General features: G+C 41.8%; 2 protein-coding genes and 1 long non-coding RNA gene across 4 annotated transcripts in view; 2 read left to right on the forward strand and 1 right to left on the reverse strand.

Annotated features, from left to right (window-relative positions):
• The window catches only part of SLC35F3 (solute carrier family 35 member F3), a 193,272-nt gene extending 191,195 nt beyond the window's left edge, over positions 1-2,077 (forward strand). The window contains exons 7-8 of the mRNA XM_026062801.1: positions 13-102; positions 1,823-2,077. Of these exons, the coding sequence (XP_025918586.1) occupies positions 13-102; positions 1,823-2,067 (335 nt within the window). The 3' untranslated portion in view covers positions 2,068-2,077. The remainder of the gene's footprint in view (positions 1-12; positions 103-1,822) is intronic.
• LOC112964557 lies at positions 164-16,581 on the reverse strand. 2 transcript variants are annotated; one of them, XR_003253005.1, is made up of 4 exons: positions 16,456-16,581; positions 14,414-14,500; positions 12,089-12,148; positions 164-1,984 (listed from the first exon to the last, which is right to left on the reverse strand). It is a non-coding gene; the product is annotated as an uncharacterized LOC112964557 (long non-coding RNA). The 2 variants fall into 2 exon arrangements; XR_003253004.1 differs by lacking the exon at positions 16,456-16,581 and having other exon boundaries at positions 14,414-16,025.
• A 101-nt stretch (positions 16,582-16,682) lies between these two features.
• The window catches only part of LOC112964544 (cytochrome c oxidase assembly factor 6 homolog), a 2,225-nt gene continuing 2,005 nt past the window's right edge, over positions 16,683-16,902 (forward strand). Inside the window, exon 1 of the mRNA XM_026062787.1 lies at positions 16,683-16,771. The gene's annotated coding sequence lies outside the window, so the exon portion shown is untranslated. The remainder of the gene's footprint in view (positions 16,772-16,902) is intronic.

The raw sequence follows: 16,902 nt of genomic DNA on the forward strand, positions 1-16,902 counted from the left end.
TTCTTTCTTCAGCATTCAATATTCTATTAAACTTTGGAATTGCTATTACGTACCCCACCTTGATATCTCTTGGAATTGTACTGAGTGTCCCAGTAAATGCAGGTAAGAATTTCTGGCTTTTGCATCTTAGCAAATACACAAAATCTGTGGCCTTTCAAATATCTAATAGGTATATAAACAAATAGCTTTAATAAACATGTTTTGCATCTTCTCTTTGAAAACTTATGAAGATGACACTGATTAAAAATGTATACTTTAGGGTTAAATTTGTATTGTACAAAAACACATGAAAATTCATTATTTCCGTAATTTCTTTTAAAGTTACTGACTGTTTGAAGAAGCTAGCATACTGAAAAATAAAGTAGGTTTGAAGTCACTCATCTCTGGGTTGGGATGAAAACTCATGGAGGAAGCAGAAGTCATTCTTAATGATTTCCTTAGGGCAGGCTTAATACTAAATTCAAAGCAATAAGATTGCTTACGTTTTAGAGCTGCAAATGTGTATCAGTAATTCTTCTTGCCCTGGGTAAGTAGTATAGCAGGTGCTTAACAGTGCCAGGATTATCAAGAAAACTGGCCAAGTTGATTTTGGGCACAGCCTGGTACATTTCTCTGACCGTTTTCTGAACCACTGAGAACCAAGAGACTACGGGACTAAGAGGGCCGGGCAGGGGAGGGCACATCTGCATCACCTCCTGACACCTCCCCCAGATGCTAGCAGGCGGCGGTGGAGCCTCCCAGCCATGGCGAAGGCACCCTGCCGCTGGCTTCCCTGGTCCTCACACAGGATCCCTTGGCAAAGGATGCCCTGGCACTGCTGATGTGCYGTGCCACCCTGTGCAGAGCTCCCCGTGCACCCAGGCTATGTTTGGAGGCAGAAACAGGACAGCTGGCATCCCCAGGGAGGTACAATAGAGCAGGGGATTTCCAGATGCTGCCAGCAAGAAGGTTGGTCTCCTGAGGCTCTGTGGGTAGTCGCAGGAGTGAGAAAAAACCACTCCAGAGCGAGGACCTCATTTACCTCTCCCAACCAAAGACACCTAAATCCAGCACACTCAACTAGTGCCTTGGTGGGGGCGGCAGCTCCCAGCTTTGCACTGACTCCATGCACACAGAAGTGGCTCAGGCAGATGCTCACCTACCATTTTGAATTAGCTGTCACACCTCCAGAGGCACATGGGAGACCTTGACAAATGCTAGCAATCATGTCAAGAGTCACAGCACAGCAATTAGGGAGCGCTCTCTGGATATCTTTGCATAGAGTTAATAATGAACACAAAGACAACGCAGTGTTCTCTCATTCAAACGTAATGCTAATGGCTCTTAAATCATCAGGGATGAATGCCTGACTTTGGTACCATACACCAGAGTGCTTGCATGGCTCAGTCTGCCCTGAGCTTCTTGCTCAGCAGGGCAAGCAGAGGGAGAACTTGTTATTGCAGGAAGGAGCTGCTGTGCCAGGGAAGGGAAAGGCCCCCTTCTCTGCATACCTGGACATCAGCAGGAGTCCCTGGGCTTGTTGGTGAATGAGGGAGAAGATGCTACCATGGACAACAAATGCAGCTCCAGGGAACATCCYCTGTTGTCTCCTGCGCTCACAGGCAAATTTTGTCTGCTTTGAACTGAGCTGTATCCTGCTCTGGGCTAAACCAGGAGTAAGAGTAGGCTCCCCACCCCCATCTCCTCCATGGCCATGTTCTCCTGTGCACCATATCCAGCACCTCAGCCCAGCCTTCAGAGTCGGGGAGGTGAGGGGGGGGGAAGGGAATACTGCCCTAATGCTTTGTCCCACATAATAACACCAGTTCAATGTCCCATACAGTTGTTGATCACTACATGAGTGAAATTGTCTTCAATAGTGTCCGAGTAATCGCCATCGTCATTATTGGCCTGGGCTTCCTCCTGTTGCTCTTGCCAGAGGAATGGGACGTCTGGGTGATAAAGCTCCTCACACGTCTCAAAGTCCGGAAGAAGGAAGAAATCCCTGAAGGGAATGGAGACATTGTGTCAGGACTGCCTAACAAAAGCCGGAGAACTCGCCCCTCCATGTCATCCTTTGCTCATTAAATGCTCTTTTTACCAAAACTCTGTGGTTAACCTTATATATGATGATGCAAAGGTCTTTTCTTTGGAAGAAGCACACCTGTCCAACATGGTGTACATACTTGTACAGTTTTGATATGATCACCATCTAAGGCATCAAGTCTTGGCATGTCCAGTTTGCTTGTACTTTTTTCACATCAGACCTTTCACTTAAGTAGTACACTGAAAAAAAACTGCAAACCAAGAACCTCTACTCTCTTTTTAAATGAATGTAATATATAGTCAAAATATATTTGCATAGGTTATTTTAAAGATTGATTTTCATGAGAAGCAGGGCAGACATTTTGAACATTAGGTACTGAATGATGCATTGCACACTGTGATTTAAAAGAAACAAATGCTATGCTACATCACATGTTTATTTTTGACCAGAGCTGTACTCTGAAAGTTTTCAAGGAACCAAAAGAGAATCTTTTTGGGAACAAGAAGGTGGGGGGAAGAGCAGAGAGAAGGAGGTTTAGAAATCACTCTGTGTAGATGAGCACATTACACTAGAACCAGATGAAAATTCAAGTGTTAAAATGCTTGCACTAAAGTGCTAGAGGGGGAGCAATCTAGAGCCCAGATCTCCTTATACTGCACATGACTGTAGTCCATGTTTAAAATCATGCAAGAGAAATCCAGTGCCTTCTACAGAACTCTTATCTTTATCCATGTAGGACCAGGTCCCACCACAAGACACTTGCAATGCAGAGCCCAGGCTTGCAGCCCCAGGGGACCCCAAATTCCCACCGGCATCAGGACATGCCCCCCCCCCCATATGCACTGTGGCTTCTGTGGGGACGCACGGTCCAGGGGGCTGCAAGTTTGCACCCAGGAGACCTGATTCTCTTCTCACTTGCACAGGCTTTACCCCTGTGTGGAGCTGCACTTGATTAACATTAGTGTGAAAAAAGGGGAATCTTGGTCATGTGTGGAAAAATCTGACTGAAAATGAGCAATGGAGCTGACAAGAACGTGGTTGCTACTGTACAGTCTGAGAATATGGACTAAGGGGGTGAATCGCCAGTTGCTTTTACTCCATAATTGTGAGTGTTAAGAGTTAAAAATGTAAGATATTTACATCAAATGTAACACTTTTTATGAAACTTGTAAGCACCAGGATGTTTACTTACGCGATTTTGGTTCGCCATTAAATTTCTATCTGTGATAGATCACATGCTATGTAAAAAGGGAAAAAAGGYTATAGTTTACTATTTTTGAAGTTTACATTGTTGCATACGAAATTAAAGTGTTCTTTCGAACCACTGCCATAACCCAAGGGTCCCTGCTGTCACTGAAGCCATCTTTGTCTCAGGCAGGGGTGGCATCCACTTCAAAACATTTGAGCAAATCGACTTCAGATTCCATTATCTGTTTGGCAAAGCTAAATAATAAAAGATTTTAAACTCAGTCTTGGTCAATGTCATCTGCTTCCCTCCCTGCCCTGATTGAACCTTTGCTTCAGTTTTACTGTGGGTGATATTTAGCCAAAGCCGTAAGAAGGGAGAGACAAGACCATCAAGCCTTCAGCCAGGTCTTGCAAACCAAGCTGCAGAGAAGGAGGCTTTCCCTCTGTTCAGAATCTCGCTGACTTCAGACACAAAACTAGACCTTGTCCATGACCACGGTCCGGAGAAGAACAGGCCAGCCCTTACTGTGCTTGTCCTCCAGTCCACAGGCATTGCAATGACCTAACCAGGCACATGCGCAGTTGCTAAAGAAAACTGCAGCCTCCATCATGTGGTGTCCCACTGAAGGTGACAAGACTCCAGGCAGCAACATAGCTGTACTGCTTGCAGTCGCTCCTCTAAAGCAAAGTCTGTAACATCCCACTGGGGACAAATAGGTCCAGAGGGCTCACATTAGGCATCAGGAAACACATGACCAGCAGAAATAGACCAAAGGAAAAGCTGCCCTTCCAAATACAGTCACATGAAACTAGCTGTGAACAGCCATAAATGCATATGCTAAGAGGTATTTAAAAGCTATGGATAGGACATGGGGATGTACATGGGTAACAAGGCACTAACCCCAGCTGTATGTTCATTTGGTCTCTACATATCCCTTCATGACCAAATAGGCACTAAAGACTTGCTAACAGAGATTACACATGCAAGCCAGAACCTGAGGCTATGGGAAGCTGCTCCCAACCATTGTGTCAGTAGCATTACACACCTGAATTTTTAAATCCCTTTCTTTGGGAAGCATGGGAGGGTAAGGTATAGGACAGGAGCACAGGGACAAGTCTAATAACCGGTTTGAGGGGCACACACCTACAAACTTGAATTCAAGGCCCATAGTTTAACGCCTACTGCGTTTTCTGGTATATCACTTTGTCATCCTCTAAGTATCCCACACCGCTCCCCAAGCTCCCTGTCCGAGACAAGGCAAAAAAAGAACGTACAAAGGGTCATTCCATTTTCCATATTCCCTGTAAATTGCATCTTACATAATCTCTGCACCCCATTTACTGTGCACCTGATACAATCTGAGAGGTATCCAAAGGGCTCTAAATGCCTTTTTAAAAACTGCACCTAATGTGCATTAACTCCTAAAAGGGCAGCAGATTTTTTTAATATTCAGTAAGGACCTTGGAGGATTTTATGTACCATAATGGATATCAGCATCAATAAAATTTTGTGATTTACAAGATAGAACTGTCATTGCTTCTGCTGGCTTATCCTTCCTGAGAACAGGCTAAATAAAGGCAAGGGCTGGGATTTCAAACAGTACTTTATTACAGTATCTCACCTGAGTGGGAACTGCACAAACTAGATTTACCTATTTTAAGCAATTCTAAACTACATGTAGACAACTTAATCACACAAAATCACCTATATTTTTAATGCAATATCTTGCCCTAAAGATAACCACCTGATTTGAGGGTAAGCAGTTGCTTAACAAAAATTTCCAGACACTAAAGTCCAGAGTGTGACTGGGAGAAAGTCAAGAAAGCGGCATGCCCCTATGGATACATGTGTCATTTTTAGGTGCGAAGTGTCAGAGATCTGAAGTTGAGGAACGACAATGCTAGAAGGAACTGGAGTCACTGGCTCCCAGTAGAACGACAGGGCAGACAGCAAACCCTTCTGAGCTGGCACTGGGATGCAACTGTGTCACTCTTTGGATGATGGCARGATTGAACCCTCCTGATCCCGGATCGTTCAGGGACTCGCAGGACAAATTAAGTACCATGCAGGTCAGGGCTGTGTTGCGGCAGACTCCCCTGCCTGCCCTGAGAGTCAAAGTGCTGTGCAATTCAGTTGCACTGTGTAGATCTGGTGTTGCTCTGCAGGGCAGTACCTACCACCATAGGAGAGAGCAACCCAAGCCAGCATTTCTAGCCCATTCTTGACCACCTCACACCTCCTCCTGAGGCAGAACTGCAGGTCCCTGGCAGCATCAGGCCTGGCTGCCTGGCTTCTCCGAAGCTAGACTCCTGCATTGCCACTGCATGGCTCCTGCCCTTGCAGCACTGCCAGCCAGCATCGTTCACCCTTGTTCAAGTGCTGACCTGGATCCTCAGTCTCCCACCCCATCTTTGCCCTCACAWTGTCTCCTGGCTCCTTCAGCAAAGAGGGAAGCCAGTAATGATCAAGAGCGCTTGTTAAAGCAGCAAGTGAAAGAAATCTCAGGACAGTAAATAGCAACACCAGACTCATCGCAGCTGCCTGCTTTCACTGCCACACAATGTAATAGTGAGGAATCCAGGGAAGGAATAACAGTTCTCCTCCTCCCCTGCAAGTCTTCTTCCTTGGCCTGTTGTCTGTAGTGTTGTCTCATGCTGCTGCCTTTATCATCATTTTTTTGTTGCAGCTCTCCAGGGATTGCATGAGCCTTTCATCAGCACATAAGCCAGAGCTGGGCTTATTATATTAGAAAGTTTCTCCTATTTTTCTGTCAAGGATGGCTGGGTTCATGTCTGCAGCCTTCCAAAAAACAGCTATGAAAGGTATAGATCCAGCCACAGTACTAGACAGAAGAACAGAAGATACTGAAACCAACACGTAGCTTTACTATTTTAGGGGCTGAGAGTAGATTAGCAAGACCTGTGGATCGCCAAGTTCTGGGGCAGAATGAATGTTTCCTGCAAGCTCATGGACAAGTCACTAGCCCCCAGCTCTCCAGAGTGCTCTGTAATGAAGCTAATGCAAAACTAAGTTGGTCAGGACTAATATAAACAGTAACATCAACCCACAGGGAAGGTAACATCACCAGATTGACCCTATTTCTGGTCAAAAATCTTTCTGCTCACTGTACTTGCAGGCCTGAAAACCCACTGGAAAGTGAAGGTTTCCTCATGCAGTGAATACTGAAGTCTTAATCTACTAAACTCACTCTGTACCACATTCCCAATAAACTCAAACTCTGCACAACAGAAACATGTGAAAAACCCCTCTTCACTGAAAAGGATGTTACAGATCTGCCATGAATGTTACCTATCCTTCGGTCTGTGTGCATACTATAGTCACAAACTATGGGGAGAAAACATCTGGCTCCATGTTCCTGATTTCTCCTGCAACGAGGAAGGAGTCCTGCAAGGCCTCCAAAATTGAGCTACTGCTTGACAAAGGCCAAGACTGAGAAGCTCCTTTCACAATCCAATCCTCATAGAAGTGGTCTTTGCAGAAACTGCTAGCAGTAATAGATTTTGATGGATGAGTTTAATTAGCTCATCATTATTAAGAGAAACAAGTAGACTTTAGCTGGCATGTTCTAGGGCACTTCTGTAATAGCCTGTACCTTAATCAAATCTTGAACACTAAAAAGGAAAATAAGAAAAAAAAGAAAGAGCTGAAAGACCCTCTGAAAGAAAAAAAAAATCTTCTTTTAGGAGGAAATCACATTCCTAAGGAGGGACCAGTGGCTCAAAGTGAAGTTTCTGAAGATAAAGCCGCCTCATGTTTCCCTCTTCCGTATAAAACTCTGTTAGGGAAAAATATTAAATATGATGAACTGCAGTCTATCAAATATGCCTTGAAGAATTTTTAAACAAAATACTCAAAAGCAGCAGCACAGAATAAGCTTACTCCTCCTTTTTTAGATGGACTTGATATTTATGATTATGCTACCTATAAATGAAATACATCATCCAGAGCCAACAGGATATCAGTCAAAATAAAAATAGGACTTTCCTGGTCTTGTATATTTTTTACTGGATACAAAAAGTTATGAAATGCAAAGGAGGACTTTGCATCCAAAACAAGAGCTTGAAATGAGACTATGCTTAACTCAGTGAAAAACAAATGAAAGTCCTTTAGTCAGCTGAAGTTAAACGACCTGAAGACATATTTGTCTTAGACATTTGATTTTTCTAATATTTCAGAATATTTTTAAACTGTTAGGCTCAGGGGAGAATCCAGAGGGGACAATCCAGATGGAAGCAATGTCAGCAATTCAGAAAATATTACCTATGAAGACAAGCTGAAGGAATTGAGTTTGACAAATTCAGAGAGATCAGACTCRGGGGGAAATGTAATATCAATCTTTATATAGGCAAAAGATTATTCTAAAGAGGATGGAGACCAATATTTCTGCATGTACACTGCAGATATGCTAGGATGGAACCAACCTACTTTTCAGTAATGGAGAGTGAAACTCATAACAGCTAATTAAAGTTTGGAACAGGCTTAAACAAGGGAGCTTCTGGAAGTCTCACTTTTGGGCATTTAAGAACATGTTAAATACAATCCCTCTGGAATAATCTAGGTATAACTCATCTACCCTACTGCTGAACTAGATGATCTCTTAAACTTTCCAGCCCTTGATCTCCAGGTTTCCCTCCAGTTCTAGATTCAGCCAACCTCACAGCTCAAGACAGCCATCAGTGCATTAGTTGGGAACAATACTAAATAAGCTGCAGCGGATCTTTCAGGCAAATGATACATAAATAGGATTAAAATGGACATGATTTAATACTATCCACTATAAATTGAGAAATTCTTTCCTGAGTGAGAACAGCTAATTTAGAGCCCTTCACCATGAATTTTAGACTTTTTAAGCATGTCCATTACTCTGTATTTATTAATTCTGAAAGTCAACAGCTATTTTACTGCCTAGTTACATGACAGTGAAAGATTCTCTCTCAGTTTTAGCCTTTATTCTCCTGAATCAGTAAAAAAGGATGATCAGGAAATGTTCTTTCTTTTCCCAATCATTTATGAGTACATACAACAACATTGGCCTCACCATAGCTCCTTTTATAATCTCTCTCCACTTGATCAGCAACGATTTATTCCTACTCTCCACTCCCTACCTCACTAACTGACTATTAGGCCACAAGAAAACCTTTTCTTTGGACCCACAATAGCTTAGTTTCTTTGGTAAGAAACGAAACTCTTCAGAAATCTGAGTACATTGCTTGCCATCCTCTGAAAAAAGGACCAAGATGAGAATATGGAAAGTCATCCATCCATCAGACTCCTCTGAGCATGGAAGGACAAAACCACTGAGAGATTGAAACCTGGTTCTTCTCCTCAGCCTCCCCATAGGGGAGGAGTGCCTTGGCTAACCTCCTCAGATTATCTACGCCAAGCTCCAGGTTCTGCATGTACCCACAACTGGCCCAGATGTTTAAGACGAAAAGATGGACTCCAGTGAGGGACAAGCAGCAGGATTTGTCAGGACTTACAAACTTTGGGCTTCAGCTTTCATTTCCTGCCCTGCTGGCCACTAGCAGACAGTTTGGGCAAATACCCCGTAAATATAGCTTTGCTGTCTCCCAGCAATACATCTTACTGTCCCTCTGGCAATGATTGCTTCTGAAGGTGCCAAGTCTTTAATGACTGGAGCCTAGTGAGCAAACAAAGTAAGCTGTTTAATATTCTCCTTGTGGTTTTTGGCCGGTTATACATCTTCAGTKCTTTCCTGACACGTAAACAAAACCATCGTCTTCTCCTTGTGAGATTTTGGATTTGGTCAAAGGCATGCCAACTTGCTAGCTTGGCTGCTAAGAAAATTGACATTGATCTTTGGAACAAATACTCACCATGTTTGAAAACTATGTTGCCTTTGTGCATGTGTAAGCAATCCCATCTGATGAAGTACACTGATGCTTCACTGGCAATGTTTTATAAGGAACATAAGGTAATCAGTGTAGCTGATGTACTAAAGGTAACAACTGCATGTGAGTATTCAGCTGCATCTTTGATAAGGAATTTTAGGATGCGTTTCAGTCTCAGAGAGAACTAGAAACCACTTTTTAGCTTTCAGTAAATAACACACCACAGTAATCTGAAGGCATCCAAATGAAACTCCAAAGACAGTTTTCTTCTTCCATTTGCATGGCTTTGAAAATTGGAGTCTGCCTGCAGAAGAGGCAGATTCCTAGCTCCCCATCTGAGCTTTCTTACAAAAATCTGAACATTAGCATTGCTGCAAAGCAAGCTTGTTTCATCCCTGGTGGGCTTGGAGAATTGCTAAGCAGGAGCCAACAGAAGAATAAGAATTAGCTAGTCTTCCTGCCCTACCATCACTTGCCCTCCCCAAAACACTCCTTTTTGTTTTCTGCCTTCCTAACAACTGAATAAAAATGGAATATCAGCATTAAAATAAGTGCCTGTAATTAATGTAAATGACTACATCACGTCAAAAGAATCCTCAGCCTCCAGGGTTTTTTTTCTTCTTCGTAACTTCCACTCCTCTTTCTAACCTAGTGATTTTCGAACTGCGTTCCACAGACTACTCCATTGGTGTCCGTGCAAGGTAACAAAGAAAAAGCAAGCCTTTTCTCAGTAGGCTTCAGATCACTAAACAGAGGTCTGGAAAAGGTGAAAATCCCTGTTCTATCCATTCATTCTCCTGCTGTCTCCACACCAGTCTGCACAGAAACTTCCCAGTTAACCCCCTTTCAGCCCTGCCTGGCAAACCTACACACCAGCCCTCAGACACATGCGGAGCTACCACAGAAGGCTGCAGTAGCCTCTGTCTGTCTCTTCGTGTCTCCATTTGTGTCCGTTCCTCAATGATCCAAGCCATTTACTTAATTTTCTATGTTCATGTCTCTTTTGCTCACAGTCTAAACGCCRCAGGTCAGGAATCTTCATCATTACACCCAGCAAAGACAACATTATGAGGAAATTATGGTAAGAACCCCAAGACGCACTTAGTTGAAGAAGAACATGACAATGYCCGTTTTCTTAGGGATTCAGAAAATTAGTTTGCTAAGGTCACCAAAAAAAGATAACATTTTCCTTCTCCTCAAACACTCCTTCTCTATTTTTGTATTATCGTTAAAAACAAATTAATGAAAGTAAAAAACAACATGAAATCTATATGACATAACAAAGAAAACAGTGAGTGCTTTGTATAAAGCTACAGAAAGTAGAGTAAAGCTACAGAAAATATGGCATACATTTCTTMAAGATTTAGAATTTGATATGCCACTTTCAAATCTTTATTTTGGTATTTTAATATTATCAATGGCCACTGAAAAGGAAGCTTTTAATTACAAACTGAGGAATTCATTAATTGTCTACCAATCCTTATGCAATTCTTCTCCTACATGCAGAAAATTGTTGTTCCAAAATCAGTGGTCATCTCTGAAGACTTTGATTTTTTCAAGAGGGGTATTTAGTTTTAAAAAGACTTTTAAAAATATTTTAAAGATAAAAATGACATTTCTATTAAAAAGTGATTTACCTGAAAGAGAATTTCAAACCTAGTAACAACCTCAGAAAACAATGTAAGGAAGAACTGAAGCTATAGAGATGTCTGAACGATTCCCCTCTGCTAACGAAGACAGCTACTAGACATCTGCCCTTGCATTAGTCAACTGCATCTTCAGTGCTGACACTACTGCCAAAGGTAACCCATGAAGATCCTTTTGAAAGTAGAATTTGAAATCGGATCATATCCTAAAAGATCCCAAGAGATCCACTCCTGGTAACCAAATTCTCATAATCATAGCAAATCAGGCTAGAATCGAACCGGAAGGGGACCTCCATAAACCTTTTCCTGACTGCCATTTATCTTCTCACTTCTTAAAAACTTCCAGTGATTGGCATCCAAAACCTCTCTAGGAAATTTTTCAGTGCTTATATGTGTCATGAAATAGGACTGCCGTACTTTCAGGCAAATTTCTTTTTCCCATCCAATGCTTGCCCTCAATGCACTTAGATAAAAGTCACTGTTTTAAATGAAATACTTTTTTATTTATGGAAGACCTTCCCAGAGAGATGACTCATGTTAAGCAATCTCTGTTAAAACATTTTCAAAGAGGAGCAGAAAGAAGTGACTGAAATAACCACTGTCTGCAGTTATGGAATTTCTTTGCTTAATTTTATCCTTTTTAATAATAAAAATAGGCAGATTTAATCACTGCAATTGTTTTGCTTTTTTCTTTAGTGACGGTGTCTAACCATGCATAGTCAGGAACCTTGTGAGACCAACAGAGTGAGAGTTATATCCTTAACCAACATTTGAGAAGGAAGAAAGAGAAAATACTTATATATGATTATCTCACACTATACATTTTTGTAATTTTTATAATACAATTGCTTAGTGCTTAACAACTGAAGAGAATGTCTCAGGCTACCTCTGGTGAGATTCTAGTATTATTTCTAGCAAAATAAATAGTTGAACACAGGGCTATAATACCTAAAGAACTCCATTTTAAATTAAATTCCCTGAAAATTCATTACAGATAAGGATCATAATTTGAGGGAGGCCACATCTGAGTCTTCCTATGCCAGAAAAACAAATTAATTAAACTGCCGGTACAAGCACAAAGCTGAACACAGCTGGGGAACTTCAATGACTGCTTAGGGGCACCTGCAACATGCTAATGCTTCAAATGTAAATGGAGAAATCATTACAGTAGCCAGTCGAGAATCTGTTGGATAAATTTCAGCTAAATACTGGGTAAATAAGTCTGTAGGCAAGGAGAGATCTGTAAGATGTTAACTGGGAAGCAAAGAATATACAACACTATATTCCAATCAATAACAGCACGTACAAAAGAATCTGAGAGCTGAACTGATATATAAATCACCACAGATCTCACCTTAATGCAGTTCTGGAATTTCGGCAGAAGATGATTATCCATTTAACATCTCAATAATTACTAAAAAGAAATGTAATTCAAAGGCTTTAATTATGGCAGACAGCTCACCGAACAAATTTGGAATTATTCAAGCTTTCAAACTTTCTAGAACATTTTCCTTCATCTGGCTGTTATAAACATGCAATTTATTAATTAAGGGGCATATTTCTCAAAGTAAGACTAAAAATAGATACTTTGAACTGGCACAGGAACAAAAGAAATCCACCACATTATGATAGCAATTTAACCAAATGGCAACATTTTCATTAAAAATATATTAGATAAAAATATTAGATAAAAATGCCTTTTTTCTATTCCTGTATGTTCTAAAACCAGATTACAAAATTTCCCTAACAGCTATTATACAAAGTTTTTTACAAATGCCTTCAATGAGTATTTCCTGGTCTACAGATTATTAAAGAATAAACTATTTATCATAAATATTCAGAATGTGCTATGTAGGCTTTGTGATTAATTGTATATAATCACATTACACATCACATCACATTTGCTGCTGGTTAGGTGTGAACCCCAGCTAATATGCTCTGCTAAACTTGTGTGGTTGGAGTGGAAGCGATGGCATTTCGGAGTTTGGGTGGAAGAGAAAAACTGGACCTGGTGATACACAAAACTGTCAGTACAAGCAAGAGTCACCCACAACATGTCCAGGAGCCACTGACATAGAGGAACAAACTAAGGACTGTGCTGTAATACCAATTTTGTCAGGGCTTGGCATGTAGTCTTGAAATAAGAGTCCCTCCCTCTCCCTGACTCAATTTTCTCACCTATAAAATACAAAACAACCCCCCCAATGCTTATTTAGTTACAAGGCAGAATTGATCAGAGGACTAACTAGTTATTTTAGTTAGGGCCCAAACTTCCAGTCTTAACTTTGGTAAGCGTTTATTTCTACACACGAAACTTATTCAGTAAAGTTAACATTATTTAGGGCATATTCAGATATTTCTCATGAAAACAGCTAGGCCAGCAAAGACATCATCATCCCCCAGTTGGAAAGTACAGCCTCCACTGATGAAGAGAATAGTTACCTGAGGACTTCTCATCCACTTTTGGCAAAGCTAGGCCAGTGGAGTTTGCCCAGTTTAAATTGGTAGTCTGAGTTAACTGGTATGCTCTAAACTACTAGCCAATTAGAACAAAACAAATTTCTCTATTTAGTTCAACCCTTCTAAATAGCTGTTTAAGTACTATAAATATTTTAAGAACTATTGAGTATTTGCGCAGTAAAACCAACACAATATAAATTAAATTTTCTTTTATTACTAACACCACAGAATTTTAACAAGCAGACCCTAAGAATTTGCCATCATGTTCACAACTTCTGGCTAAGGAGCCAACCTAAGGAACAATTTTTCTTGTCAGGGAAATAGGTTTCTCTCCTAAAACCACATGAATATTGCTTTCATCCCTAAAATTGCTGATTTACGCAGGCATTGGGTATTACAGCTATTGGTTAGCCATCTGACACCATTATTAATATACTTCATTCTGTCAGTTAATATTTCACTTACTTCATTCTGTGATACCAGCAAATGCACAACAGTATTGAAAAAACTTGAAAAGCAAAGACAGACATGTCTTTGTCAGACATGTCAGACATGCTGAATCCTACAACATTCTTATAGCCTTGTTTACAAACAGTTCAAGTCTAGTACATTAAACCATTCTAGATTAATGTTCTTAATTTTCCACTAAGGAAGAACCATGTGACCTTTAATATTGAAGTGCACTATTATGTATGCATTTCTCTCATGTTCAAAATTTAAATTCTCTTATGTCTGTTAGATAAATTAACATCTTAACTAAACCTTTCAAAACCTTACTTGGTTTCTATTCAGATACTTTTTATTAAAAAAACAAACAAACAAACAACATCCTTTTTAAACACATTCAGCATAACATTCCTCAGCTCTGCAGTGTGTGCAACAACCTGCAGCTGAGGGTGGAGGAAGAAGCAGCTAAATGTAGCAGCATCCTCCACTGACACAGCTAGACAGGAGATCCATCTACAGACAGCTTCTGTTTAACAGAAGCAATATATTACAAAGACAACTAAAGGTGAGTTTGAAAAGCTCAATATTGTAAATTAGTCACTGTTTAGAATTAAGTCTTGGAGCTATTAAAAACTTCAGTGCTCATCCCAATTCCGATCCTTTGATACTCTTGGTATAGACATTGACTTAAGTCAACAAAGGCAGGTTAAAACCACATTAAAAGAGGACAGTGCTGCACACTGCAGACCACATGATTCTCCCTGTACATTACCTGTAGGGGGTCATGAAGGATTGGGCTGACACCTTTTACAGCTTTATTGCTGAACCTCATTTTTCCCTTCCCAGCAGTCAGAGGCACCTGTGCAAATGAAGCTGGTGAGCTGAGTGGAGAATCCTGACTCTGACCATTCAAGAAAGGCAGCAGAGAATAGAGATACTGGCTTCAACAGTTTCTTAAAGAAGGAAAAGAAATAAATGGCCACAAACCTATAAAGATATAATGAAAAACTATCTGAACTATGGTAAGTGTAAGGTTAAGCTCTATACTCTACAGGAAGAGATCCAAACTCTGGACCAAAATACTAAGAATTAGCTTTTCCCTTTACAAATAGAAGCTTTGCTAATTCAAAACAAAAAGGCCAACATGTCACTAGCGGGGAAAATATAATGTCAGGGCTTCGACAGGCAACTTCTGGCTAGTTTTTCTCACAGTGATTAAGACTTCAAGCCCACCACCACCTGTAAAGCAGGCACTGGAAAGGCTGAGGCATCACCTCTACTCCCTTCTGCTGCCTGCTACAGGAGCAGCATCCGGTCATGGGGAGGATGAACAGCTGGGGATAAAACACCAGCCTAAACCACGGAAACAAGATTTGCCAGAGCTCATTTGTTATAACCTTTTGCTTTTGCTAATGGCCATGAGCTGAGGAATATCAGACATCCACAAACTCCTGCTGAAGTTATCTCAGAGCTGTCAGCGGCTCAGGACTGCTCAGAATTAGGGCCTTATTAAAAACATTTCCCTAGTTGTTAAAATTACAGGCACCCCAAAATTGCAGCTCTGTGAGTTACTACGGAAACAAGTGCCACGGCTTTTGAGACTACTAAAACATTTAGCAATTACAGGTGACAGATGTATAAAATAAAGAAAAACTATTAATTACACAGTTATAGTGAYTCCCACAATGAAACTCTACTGATTGCCAAATAAAATAATGAACCAGAATTTAGTCCTACATGTTTTTTACCAGAGTCCCAGGCACTGGCTTTGTGACTCACGTTGCTGTTAGGCTGAGTTGTCAGACACCAACATGGCTGATCTCAAACTGCCAATATTATTACCTTTACTATGGGTAAGTTTTTATTACACTAGGGTAAAACAATTATTCCAGTCTTGCTTTTATCATTAGCTTGGAATTAACACAAGAGTCTGTCAAGAGAAGCATTTTTAGAGTAATTTTTATAAGGGCAACTTATATATCTTTCAGAAGGTAGTGAGCCTTGTTAGTTCTAGTTCACAGAAAATGGGCCATAAAACCCACTGCTATGTACTACTGCTTAGGTGTGCACAGTTGCCTATGTATCCACTAGAAATCTGTCTGTGGAGAGTCTTTTTGTGGCTGCTACTGCTTAATGCCCTTCACCCTTACTTATCACTTTGACAACTAATTGGTACCTTAGCTGACAGTCTCAGCAAAGAAAATAAAGGATGTATTTACCACAAAAACTATATTATCCCTCTACAATTAGAAATGACCAATTCCAGGGCACTGCTAAGAGTACAAAAGCCTTGAGTCTGGGGAAAACAGTGTGACTTCTGACAAAGCTGTAACTGTCTCCTACAGTAACAGAGGGGACAGGGCTGACAAACACACCCTTCTCAGAGTGCTAGATACACTTAATCTCCTGCTCACCCGGGACTTCCTTCTGCTACTCTTCATGTTTTGCAGAACGCACTAAGGCAACAGGATGATACAAGATAAAAGCCCAAACTCAATTTTAATAGGAGTGACGAGGTCCAAACTATCAATTAAGCTGGAATTATCTAGTATAATACTTGCTTGTAGATCTCAAAATAAAGGCAAGTTGTTTTTACAGCGAGTTGAACTTCCTGGCAAACTGCTGGTGGGCTCTGTGCCCTGCATTTCTCTTGTGTTGCAACGAGAGCAACAAAACACAAATTTTCAGCGTAAATATTTAAATCGCAGCGACACCTTATGTAATTAACAGGCACAACCGGCATTAACCACTTTATAACCAAGCACCTTTTGGGTTCTAAGTAGATATATTTTTAAATGCATGTCTCTCTCTCACCCCTAAGCGAGAAGGCAGCTGTGACTTTCAGGAATCGGGGGAAACGGTAACACAAGGCTCTGTGGGGAACAAAGCTGGCGGGGAGGCCCGAGCCCGGCGAAGCGGCCACCACCGCGCACCCGGGGCGGCGGCCCGCGCCGTCGCCATGGCGACGCCCCGGGGGGGGCACACGGCGCCGCGGCCAATCGCGGGCCGGCCCGCCCCTCTTACCAGGTTGCGCGTGCGCACTAAGAAAGCGCCGTGCGGCCTCTTTCCCGAGGCGCGGCGCTTCCGGGGTCGTGACCTTCGCCGCACAAGGCGGGCGGGCGAGCGGCCGGTGAGTGCGGAGCGGGGCCGCCGCCGCGGTGTGCCCTCAGGGAGGGGAGAGGAGAAGCGAGGGCGGCCCGGGATGCCGAGCCGCCAGGGCGGGGGGCAGTCGCGAGGCGCCATCCCGCGCCGCGGCCCCGC

This window comes from Apteryx rowi, unplaced genomic scaffold (genome assembly GCF_003343035.1).
Source record: "Apteryx rowi isolate R43461 unplaced genomic scaffold, aptRow1 scaffold_193, whole genome shotgun sequence".
Taxonomy (NCBI): domain Eukaryota; kingdom Metazoa; phylum Chordata; class Aves; order Apterygiformes; family Apterygidae; genus Apteryx; species Apteryx rowi.